The sequence below is a fragment of the Lacerta agilis genome, chromosome 4 (assembly GCF_009819535.1).
Source record: "Lacerta agilis isolate rLacAgi1 chromosome 4, rLacAgi1.pri, whole genome shotgun sequence".
In the NCBI taxonomy this organism is placed as follows: Eukaryota; Metazoa; Chordata; class Lepidosauria; order Squamata; family Lacertidae; genus Lacerta; species Lacerta agilis.
In genome coordinates, this window is record NC_046315.1 from 6,390,698 (window position 1) to 6,403,305 (window position 12,608).

A 12,608-nucleotide genomic window follows, 5' to 3' on the forward strand; every position below is an offset into this window, starting at 1 on the left:
GGGCAGAAGGGAAGCAGCGGCTGTGGAACCAGATCAGGTCAGGGGAAGTTGCCTTGTGGGGACAGAGGCCGAGGGCTGGAGCAGTGTCATGGACTGGTTGGGCACAGAGGAATGGTGGGAGGAAGCAGATGGGCAACCAGGCAGGGAAGATGGCCCAAGAAGTGGAGATAGAAGGAGGATGGGCAGTCAGAGGGGGAAGAGGGAGAAGCCTTGGAAGAGGAGGTGTCAGAAGCTGAAGGAGTACAGCACTTAGTGAGCAGGGAGAGTCTGTGGCAGAATGCAGTGCAGAATCAGAGGCAGAAGAGGAAGGAGGCGAGTGGGAGGAGGAAGGTTGAGAGGCTGAGGTGAGTCAGAATAAGGGGGAGACACCAGTGTATCTCTCTCCTTTTGCCATAAGCCACCCTCCCTGCTTGTCTCTCAGAGCCAGGAGACCCCCTGCATTGCAGGGAAATCTGCTAGATCATCCAAGACAGATGGCCATCCAAAATAGGCTTATTTTATTTCTAGATCGATCACTGAATGCTAAAATTGGTTTTTAAGCAGTGGACAAATGAGAACATATAGTGCCAGGATTCGCCTAACCAGCCCCATCTGCTGCAAAATGGGGCCTGCCCCCCATTTCTCCCCCTCTCCATGCCCCCATGAACCCCTTGAAATTGGCACTAGGGCATTGGGAGGGAACTCCCCAGAACAGCTCTCGAGGAGAGGAGAAATTGGATCCTTCCATCAGGGAAACTGGAATGCTTGCATAGGCAGAATTTCTTGGAAAAAATAAGGTGGAATACCACCTATTTCTTCAAAGATGAATACCCATAATTAAAATGAAGAATAAAATAAGCATCCATAAATAAAATGTGCAGCAAAGCAATCCCATTGAAACAACACCGCAATTTACAGGAAGGAAACAACAGAGCATTGTGTAGCAGATCATATTGATGCTGTCTCAGAGGAAGACATTTCCGTTTTTCTTTCAGGGTCCAGTGTGCTTTGCAGATGTCGCTGTTTGTTTCACGGACGAGGAGTGGGCGTTGCTGGATCCTGACCAGAGAGCTCTGCATAAGGACGTCATGGAGGAGAATCATGGGATCGTGGCCTCTCTTGGTAAGGCTCAATGTGGGATCATCCTATCTGCCTGGAAATTCAAAAATACCTCTATGTGACCAACCTCATATATTTTAACAGAACTCTCAGTTTTTTCTTTGAACAATCTTCTTCAAATTATTGCTTTTTCTACCACGATTGTGCTGCTCTGTACTGCCCAGGCCATCTTAAATGTCAGCTTCAGAATTGTTAGGAAAGATAAGTAGCTTCAGGTTTTCTGTTTTTGTTTTTGCTCTTGTCAGTCTTGGGTTGACCAAAGAGACGGCTGACATTGGAGGTGGAGGGGATGCCATGACTGGGCAAAACAAAATCCACCCCAGAGAAGAGCCAGGCTTATTGAATCTCAGGTATTAGTGTCAGTGAGGATGATGATGATGATGGTAATACAGTGGAACCTCGGTTTACAAACTTAACCTTTTCCGGAACAGGAGTGTTCTTAAATCGAGGTACCACTGTAGTAATAATTATAATTTATATTTATATTCTGCCCATCTGGCTTTGTTGCCCCTGCCCTCTGGGCGGCTTCTAACACATATATAAACATGAAACATAAATAATAATAATCTGATCCCATATAAAAAGATCATCAACTTTAAAATGAACAAATGTGCCATTTCTATAATTTTATTATGTTCTACAACCTCACTAAATAAAAGAACACAAAAAACCAACTTGATAGCAATCACATAACACACTAACAAAAGTCAAGCTAAGCAAGTTGTGCTTCCTTTTTCTGGTTATTTGGCTATAACGTTTGCTAGCATACGGATAATTGAACAAACTTTGTTGGATTGCATTCTTGATTAATTATGTTCCCATTGATATATAATTTTATATTACTCCAGAAAAAGTAGTGTTATGAGCCATCAAACCTCTGAAATACACTTTTTCCCAAAAGGCTTCCACAATTTTGACCACCACTATATATCAAACAAAGCAACATTCAACAACTCATCAGAATCTAATAATAAATATGTTGGTTAATGACAAACAACACAGGTAATCAACACACACCTAACTCCCTTCAGTTCTTCTCCATTTGTTCCTGAGACTCTAATCCAGGGGTAGGCAACCCAAGGCCCGTGGGCCAGATGCGGCCCAATCACCTACATCCAGCCGCAGAAGGTCCGGGAATGAGTGTTTTTACATGAGTATAATGTGTGCTTTTATATAAAATGCATCTCTGGTTTATTTAAGGGGCATACGGATTCGTTCATTTCCCCCAAAAAAATATAGTCCGGCCCACCAAGTGGTCCGAGGGACGGTGGACTAGCCCATGGCTGAAAAAGGTTGCTGACCCTTGCTCTAATCCATTTTGTCTCCATTGCAGATTGTGACGAATTGGAAATCGAGAACAAGGGTGACCATTGTAACATCCCCAGAGAGGAGAAGCCATGTAAAAATTCGGAGTGTGGAGAAAGCTGCAGTCAGAGCTCCCATTCCACTTGCTATCAACAAAATCTCATTGGAAAGAAACTCTATCAGTGCATGGAATGTGGAAAGAGCTTCAGTCAGAGATCCTCTCTCACTAAGCATCAGAGAATTCATACAGGGAAGAAACCCTATCAGTGTGTAGAATGTGGAAAGAGCTTCAGTCAGAGCTCCTCTCTCGCTTCCCATCAAAGAATTCATACAGGTGAGAAACCATATCAGTGTGTGGAATGTGGAAAGAGCTTCACTGATAGCTCCTCTCTCACTTCCCATCAAAGAATTCATACAGGGGAGAAACCGTATCAGTGTGTGGAATGTGGAAAGAGCTTCAGTCATAGCTCCTCCCTCACTTCCCATCAAAGAATTCATACAGGTGAGAAACCCTATCAGTGCTTCGAATGTGGAAAGAGCTTCATTCATGGTTCACACCTCACTTCCCATCAAAGAATTCATACAGGGGAGAAACCCTATCAGTGTGTGGAATGTGGAAAGAGCTTCAGGAAGAACATCCACCTCACTTCCCATCAAAGAATTCATACAGGGGAGAAACCATATCAGTGTGTGGAATGTGGAAAGAGCTTCAGTCAGAGCTACTATCTCACTTCCCATCAAAGAATTCATACAGGGGAGAAACCATATCAGTGCGTGGAATGTGGAAAGAGCTTCAGTCAGAGCTACTATCTCACTTCCCATCAAAGAATTCATACAGGGGAGAAACCCTACCAGTGTGTGGAATGTGGAAAGAGCTTCAGGAAGAACATCCATCTCGCTTCCCATCAAAGAATTCATACAGGGGAGAAACCCTATCAGTGTGTGGAATGTGTAAAGAGCTTCAGTAAGAAGGAGAGTCTCACTTCCCATCAAAGAATTCATACAGGGGAGAAACCCTATCAGTGCTTTGAATGTGGAAAGAGCTTCAGGAAGAAGTTTGGTCTCACTTCCCATCAAAGAATTCATACAGGGGAGAAACCCTATCAGTGTGTGGAATGTGGAAAGAGATTCACTGATCGCTCCACTCTCAATTCCCATCAAAGAATTCATACAGGGGAGAAACCCTACCAGTGTGGGGAATGTGGAAAGAGCTTTAGTCACAGACACCATCTCACTTCCCATCAAAGAATCCATTCAAAGATCGGAAAAACCATTATACAGCTTTAGGAGCCATGCAAGTCCGCACCTTTTTATCCAGGCCTTTGGCTGATTGAGATCTAATGCCCTTTTAAAATGTGGTGTTTGAAATGAATGAGATGAATGACAGATTCAAAGGACTGGAGGGGAAGATAGAAAAAATGGAAGGGAAATTGGAAGCAAATGAAAAAGAAAAGCAAGAAATCAAAGAACATCTGAAAAAAGTGGAGGAAAAGCCTATTCAATCCGAAAAGGCCATACAGGATATACGGACTAAGAATCAAATAACAGAAAATACTGTGAAAAAACTCTCCAAAGATGAAAAAGAAGGAAAAATGGACTATGCACAGGAACTGGGCAGAGGTAAAATAAAATCAACTAAGGATCAGAGATATAACCAGGAGGAAGAAAAAGCAGAAGGAAACGCTTAGACCTATGCGGAATACGAAGAAGTAGAAGAAGAGGAAGAGGAGGGAGAGCAAAGAGATTAAATAGCACCACGTGAACCACATATCCAGTTCATTAACCTATACCTTTGATTGAGTAGTTTGTTTTAAAAGTGTTTTTTGTTTGTTTTTTGTTTTTGATATTCTTAACACGTTAAAAGCATTTATACTGTAATCAATAAACATGAAATTAAAGTCCATTTGCTGGAACATAAATGGTTTGAATAACAAAAAGAAGAGAAATAGGATAACCCATACCCTAAGAAAACAAGGATGGGACATCATTTGTCTCCAAGAAACTCATATAAATAAAAAACATAAAAGAGTATTAAAAAATGATAAATTAGGATTAGAATTCATCTCATCACACCAAAGAAAGAAAACAGGGGTTGTGATCTACGTAAAAAATAAATGGGAACCAGAACTAGTTTGGAATGACAAAGAATGTAGAATTGTAATAGTTAAAACGCTAGTAGGAGGGAAAAGATGGTTCTGGGTCGGTGTATATGCACCTAATGGGAGTAAAGTTGCATTCTTTAAAAAATTGGAAAAACAATGAATTATGTGGGAGAAAGGAGGGATTTGAATGGAGTTATTAACCCTGAATTGGATAAAACAACAACTGTAAAGAAAAAAAATACCAAAAATGTTTTCAGAAATGATGGAAAATTTTGATCTGGTAGATGCATGGAAGCATAAATTCCCCATAAGAAAAAGAATTTACCTTTTTTTCAAACAGGCACCAATCTGCGAGTAGAATTGATGGAATTTGGATACCAAAAGAGTTGTCATTAAATATACAAAAAATAGAGATTGGACCCCTAACATTTTCGGATCATAACCCAGTAACGAAGATACTCGATGAAGAAAAACAAGAGAAAGTCAAAAAATGGAGTTTAAACATGTTTTTACTGAATAATAATAAAATTAAAAAGGAGCACAGGAAATAATGAAAGAATTTTTTGAACTAAATAACAGTGGAGAGGTAGACTTAAAAACAGTGTGGGACACGGGGAAAGCAGTGGTGAGGGGGTATTTTATGCAACAAAATGCTGTAAATAAAAGAAATAAGGAAAAAAATAAAGTAAGTCTATTAGAAGAAATAAAAAATAAGGAAAAAGCATTATATAAAACTGGTAAAAAAGAAATAGAACATGAAATAAAAATTTTAAGAGCACAATACGAAAAGATTATTGACCAGGAAATGGAGCAACAAATTCAGTTTTGGAAATATAGGAATTTTGAATGGACTAATATACCCAGTAAACTATTGAGTTGGCAAATAAATAAGAGAAGAAATGAAAGACTAATAACTAAGATTAAAGTAGATTGGGGAATTATAAATATAACAAATGAAATTATGAAAATCTTTGAAGAATATTATAAATTATTATATCAAAAGGAAGTGATACAGGAAAGAGAGATTGATGAGTTTTTGCTAAAATACAAATTACCGAAATTATCATTAGAAAAAGTTAGTATGCTGAATAAAGAAATTACCCTAACAGAAATAAAGGAAACAATTAAAGAAATGAAGAAAGGGAAAGCACCAGGCCCAGATGGGTTACTAATTGAATACTATAGGAGCTTAGAGGAAGTTATACTGCCACCATTGAAAGAGTTAATGAATAACAGCCTTATGAATGGAGTAATACCAACATTGTGGAAAGAGGCATTGATCATGCTAATACCAAAACAGAATGCTGACTTAGAACTGCCTAAAAATTACAGGCCAATATCGTTGCTAAATTGCGACTACAACATTTTTGCCAAAATATTAGCTAACAGACTAAGTAATACATTGGATGAGATAATACATAAAGACCAAGTAGGCTTTGTGAAAGGAATACAAGCTAAGGAAAATATAAGAAACATAATAAATATAATGGAATGTCTAGAAAATAACAGAGGAAAACAAGCTGCAATAATGTCACTAGATGCAGAAAAAGCATTTGACAGGGTCTCGTGGCAGTTTATGAGGAGAGTATTAAAAGAAAAAAATCTAGGAGACAAATTTGAAAGGGCATTCAAGGCTATATATGAGAACCAAAGAGCAAGGCTAATAATAAATAACAAACTAACGGAAAGCATAAATATAAATAGAGGGACACGGCAAGTTTGTCCCCTGTCACCGCTCCTCTTTATAATTGTTTTAGAAATCTTGTTAAAAAAATTAAGAGAAGGCGAAAAAATAAAGTGGGTGGTGATAGGGAAAAAGAAACATAAGATTAAGGCCTTTGCCGACGACATACTCATAACAACAGAGGACCCTTTAAATAGCATCCTGAATGTATTAATGAAGATAAATGAATATGGTAAACTTGCAGGTTTGAAAATCAATTATGATAAAACAAACATGCTTGTGAAAAACATGGAAGATAGAGAAAAGAGAGAGCTACAAGAGCTTTCGGGACTAAAAATTTCTAAGAAAATAAAGTAGGCATTCAAATGACGATCAAAAGCTTAGATTTGGCACAAGAAAATTATGTGGAAAAATGGAAACAAATAAGAAATAAATTGGAAATATGGTCTAAATTAAAACTTTCTTTATTAGGCAGAATCTCAATTGTCAAAATGTGGGTACTATCTAAAATGATTTATCTATTCCAGAATCTACCATTGATAGGAGGGACGGGTTATTTCAAAAAATGGAAGAAAGATATTTCTAAATTTATATGGAATGGTAAGAAACCTCGAATTAAACATAAAAATTTAATTGACCACAGGGAAAGAGGTGGGTTTGGGTTACCAGACCTAGAGCTCTACCACAATGCGGCAGCGTTATCTTGGATAAAGGAATTGATAGAATTAAATAACAACGATTTATTAGACTTGGAGAGTGATGGGCTAGGCTTTGGATGGCACTGGTATCTAATGAAGGAAAAAATAAACAAACAAAATGTGTTCATGAATAATATCATAAGAAAATCGCAGTATAGAGTTTGGTTAAAATATTGGCTTCAATATTTTCAAATCAATCAGAGATTCCACGAAGATAAAAAAAATGGATTTGAAAAAGAAAAATCAAAATTAGAAGAAATATTATTGGACAAGGAAAAAGATTATATAAAAAAATTATATTACATATTGCTAAAATGGGAAACAGAAGACAAGCAAGTTAAGGAATCTATGATAAAATGGGGGCAGGATTTGGGAAAACCAATTATGTTGGAAAATTGGGAAAACTTATGGAGGAGGGATAGCCAACTGACACCGAACTATGATATCAAAGAAAACATACTAAAGACGCAATACAGGTGGCATCTGACACCAGTCAAGCTGGCCAAAATGTACAAAAGCATAAATAACCAATGTTGGTGATGTAAAGAAGAAATAGGCACTTACATACATATGTGGTGGTATTGTAACGAAATCAAACCGTTCTGGGAGATGATATCCATTCAAGAAAAATGTGGAGACATTCCTCTTAGGTATGGTGGGCAGGGATATCCATGCAAAAGATAGACTTATAATTATGTATGCTACAGTTTCAGCAACGTTATTAATAGCAAAAAATTGGAAATCACAAAGAGTACCAGATAAAGTAGATTGGCAATTAAAAATGTTGACATTATAATTTAGCATCCAAATATGAGGAATAAAAAGGGATAAGTGAAATGGAGAGAGAGAGAAATTGGAAGTTATTTAAGGATTATATTGTATGTTGAGAAAGCCGATCTCTTGGCACAATGGTAAAGGCTCAAATAATTGTGATAAAGAAAAAATAAAAAGATATAAGGGCATGCAGATAGAATAAGGATTGATATAAATGCTTTAATGGGAAGGCTGAGAAGCAATAGTGGGGGAGAGGGGAACCAGTGAGGGTGGGGTGGAAGGGAGTGAAGTGTGATATACGATGTATGTTTTGTATATGTAACTTTTTATGTAATTTTTTGAAAATGTAAAGTTTGAATTTAAATAAAGTTTTATTTTTTAAAAAATGTGGTGTTTTGTGTTTTTATGTTGTGTTTTTATGTTGTAACAATCCTGAGGCCTGTGGGTGTAGGGAATAGGCACCAACTCTTAAAGGCCTAGGGGTCTTTGCCCCCACCCCCAATAAAACATTTGAGGAGGCCACAACCCAGTTTGTGCTTCTTCTTTTTTCAAATGCAATCTTTTATTATTCTGCACTGTGTCATATAATTTCTCTTTCAATTTGCCCTCTTAAAAAAAAAATGCACAAAGGTCGTGATGAAAACAAAATACAAGAAAATACAAACGTGGACAGGTCCCATCTTTGCGGGCCGAATGCAAAAGTTGCTTTAAAGCTGGGTTTACCAAACTTGGGTCTCCAGCCATTTCCAGACTACAGTTCCCATCATCCTTTCCCAGTGGTCCTGCTAGCTAGGAATGATGGGAGTTGTAGTCCAAAAACATCCGGAGACCCAAGTTTGCTTAAAAGGGAAAGTAGGCTGGCCCTGTGATACCCTTTGCTGGCCAAAAGCACTGCCCCAGAATCTGAACCACCCCCAGTACTGCTAATTGGAATTTATAGATCGCAAAACTGAAGTTTGATCGGCACTTCAACCTCTAGGGAGCTTCTAGGTTCTTTCTGCACCACCTAGAGCAGGGGTGGCCAACTCCCAAGAGACTGTGATCTACTTTCAGAATTAAAAGTTGTTGACCTTTTTTTGGATGAGGATTGGAATGCCCCGTTTTTTAGGGGGTTCGGCTCAAAGTTGTTGAGCTTTTTTTTAGGGAGGAAAGGGGGGGTGACCAGATTTGGTAACCTTTCGGGGGAGCTCTGCCCATATACTTTTCTTACGGGGACAACAGAAACTTTTACAGATTTCTTTGGAGAGAGTTACATAAAAGCACTCACAAATCTGTACGCCGCACAAACTCCTTTACCCACTCCTTTAACCTGCCTATCAAGAGTTCTTTAAAAATACATGCCTTCATCCTTTGTTAGTGTGACACCTGCATCACCATTTCAGTAACCAACTGTTCGATATCAGGCGAGTACTGTGTCAGGGCCAGCTTCAGGGAATCCTTAAGGTGCTCATCTGTCATGTTTGAACGTTGCTTACTCTCCGTCATTTTTAAATATGAAAATGCAGATTCACACAAATAAGTAGAACCAAAACATGAGTGTAAAATTTCACTGCATCTTCTCAAATTTGGAAATTTCTGTCTAGGCACAAACTTCCAAAATGATGATTATTCTGCACGGGCCCTCAGAAAAATGTCATTTTTCAGAGTTAATATCTCATTTTCAAGAGATGTTTTGCACAATGAGTAATTTGTACTGATAATGACTACAATTTTTTAAATATCCAAATCAGATTTTAATGGAAATGACATGTACTTTACAATTAATTAAATTTTTTGGAAGTCGCCAAATCTTTTTTCTAACTCCAGAATACCAGAATCAATTTTGGCCACATACAATATTTTTCGCTCCATAAGGTGCACCTGACCGTAAGACGCAACAAGTTTTTAGAGGAGGAAAACAAGAAAAAAAAAATATTCTGAATCAAATGTTGTACTAACTAAACTATTTAATAAACTACCAGTATATCAGAATAATATTTCAACAATGTAAAGTGAACAGCAGTCAGTGGTGGCATTAAGAACCACCATTACTGTCATTAACAAATAAGGAGAGACTTTATCCCCTAGTAAGGGGGGGGGCAGGCAATGGAAATATATGAGCTTCCCACATCGAGTCCTTTAGCTCTAAGGACTGTATGGTTTGGACCTACACAATTGTTTTAATAAAGGCAAAAGAAGTGGGACTTTCTTCTTTTTTGTTCATTGCAGAGAGCTCTGGGGGCTTTCATATGAGGGAGGAATGAGGGAGAAATCTGAGAGAGAGAGAGAGAGAGGGAGGGAGGGAGGGAGGGAGGGAAGGAAGGAAGGAAGGAAGGAAGGAAGGAAGGAAGGAAGGAAGGAAGGAAGGAAGAAGGGTGAGAGAGAGAGAGAGAGAGAGAGAGAGAGAGAGAGAGAGAGAGAGAGAGAGAGAGAAGGAAGGAAGGAAGGAAGGAAGGAAGGAAGGGTGAGAGAGAGAGAAGGAAGGAAGGAAGGAAGGAAGGAAGGAAGGAAGGAAGAAGGGTGAGAGAGAGAGAGAAGGAAGGAATGAAGGGTGAGAGACGGGGGGGAGAAGGAAGGAAGGAAGAGGTGAGAGAGAGAGAGAGAGAGAAGGAAGGAGGGAGGGAGGGAAGAGAGAAGGAAGGGGTGAGAGGGAAAGAAAGAGAGGGGGGAAGGGATGAGAGGGAGAAAGAAAGTAAGAGAGACAAGGAAGGAAGGGGTGAAAGAGAGGGAGGAGGGAGGGAAGGAGGGAGGGAGGAAGGGAAGAGAGGGGGGAAGGAAGTCTGCTCTTGCGAGAGGTGGTGACAGGATGAGCGCCCCAAAAGGAGAGAAGCCCTTTTGAAAAAAGAAAAGGCAATGCAAGCAGGCTGCTTGGCTTTGGCTTTTCTTTTTTTAAAGGACTTTTCTCATCGCTGCAGGGGCGGCCAGCGAGGAGGAGGAGTGTCACAAGGGTGACACCCCCCCATCCTCGCTGCCCCCCCGGCAGGTGGCTCCAATGGGAGGTGCCAGCCAGCCATCTGGCACACACACACACACACTCACACAGACAGACACACACAGAGAGAGGCCAGCTGTGTGTCGGCAAGAGGAAGGAGCTCTCCCTGGAGAGCTTTTCCCCCCTTTTAGGCTGCCGATCGCTAAGCAACCCAAGATCTACCTGCGATCGACCAGGAACTTGCTCACGAGGACAGGTAGATCGCGATCGAACTGTTGGCCACTCCTGACCTAGAGTACCCACAGAATTGTGACTTCTACTGGCAACACACATGGGAGAACAAATGAAAGACAAACCTGGAAAGGGCCATACCCAATGGACATCTGGTGTGAAGAGGTAACTTTTCCCACTGCTGAACAATGCCACATGCAGAGGAGATGAAATGCTAGAACTGATCTTGGGGGCAAGGGGAGCTGCTGGAAAATTGAACCACGGGCTCAAAATACTACTTTTTTCAGTCGCTGCCATTATAGGCATTGCCATTCAAATGGCATGCATGCATCATGTGATTGATTGTGCAAGGCGGGCCTTACCTGGCCCCCCACCAATATTTTATTCAAATCTGCACCACTGGGTCGGGTGGTTTACAAATTAAATAAATACGTAAATCGCCTTCCTTTGCACATGTTCCGGCTTGCCAATATCCTTATTTATTATCATTTTTAAAATTTATGTGCCATTTATCTGAAGATATCACAACATAAACATACAGGTTTAAAGCATGGCTTTCTCAAAAACAAGTAAATCTCTCCTCCCCTTTTTTTGGATGGAGTTACAGACCTTGTGGATCAGGGGACTGCTGTGGAAATAGTGCATCTCGATTTCAGTAAGGCTTTTGACAAAGTCCTCTGTGATATGTATGTGAGGAAGCTGGTAAAACGTGAGCTGAATGAGGGAACTGTTAGGTGGATTTGACTGACTGAACCCAAAGAGGACTCCTTCATGGTTCCTCCTCATCCTGGGGAAAAGTGCTGCTCTAAATCTTTCTTTTTCCTGCTCAGCTTTGATTCTTTCTTTTTCCTTTCCTGCTCAGCTCTAATTCTTTCTTTTTCTAATTGAAATTTATATTCTTGTTCCAATTTCCACTTTTCAAATTCTACAGAGAATTTTGGATCTTCTGCCTCAGATGGAATATTAGAAAATCCCTCTAAACTCTGGTCTTCCCTCTGAGGATTCCCATTTTCCTCTCCTTCAGAGCTTTCATAAGTTGGTTCCCTCACAGAGTTTCTTATCTTTTTGGGTGGCATTTTGAGTGACACCCGTGCTCTTGTTACATTGGGCAAAAGGCCCTTTATAACATTTCAAACAAAGGAATTCAAATTAACCAATCATAGTTCATTATCTCATTTCAATTTAGTACGCATGTACATTACCTAATCTAATACGCATGCGTAATAAGCATTTCTAACTGAACCTTGGTTCTCACCGATCTGTTACATCTTCGTTAGTTTGCATGCATGTGTTAGGCCTTTGTTCTATGTATCAACTTATGTTCTAGCTTATGAATGTGATAGACGTATTTGCTGTCCTTCTTTCCCAGTAGGGAAGGTCTCTTGCAAAGAATCATCAGTTTTCTTAAAGAAACAGGTTACCATAACATTTCTATTATGAGCATATTCAATGATTAATAAAGGTATATTCATTGTGGCCCCTTTGGGCCACTGCTACACTCTGACAGCGAAACAGAATCAGTTGAGAGCGGCTATTCTTTCAGGCTAGGTTTGCTTTTAAACTTTGGCCTTGAAGCCTTACACTGGGTTTCCACACTGACCCTACACAGACACTTCCTCCAACCACAAGTCCAATACCTCTGCCAAAATAACCTCACTCCCAGATCCACTTTCCACTTCACAAGCGTATAAATTTATTCCACCACAGGCGCATTTATGTATCCCACTGCTGCCACCAATTTTGTGGCGATCACACAGAGCCCCAAGTCGTTTCACAGACTATTGACCCTGTGCCACCACTAATCC

General features: G+C 39.8%; 1 protein-coding gene across 1 annotated transcript in view; it reads left to right on the forward strand.

Annotated features, from left to right (window-relative positions):
- The window catches only part of LOC117045042 (zinc finger protein 850-like), a 43,916-nt gene that overhangs the window by 15,715 nt on the left and 15,593 nt on the right, over positions 1-12,608 (forward strand). The window contains exons 4-5 of the mRNA XM_033145828.1: positions 2,678-3,619; positions 5,930-5,934. Coding sequence (XP_033001719.1) covers positions 2,678-3,619; positions 5,930-5,934 — 947 coding nt within the window. The remainder of the gene's footprint in view (positions 1-2,677; positions 3,620-5,929; positions 5,935-12,608) is intronic.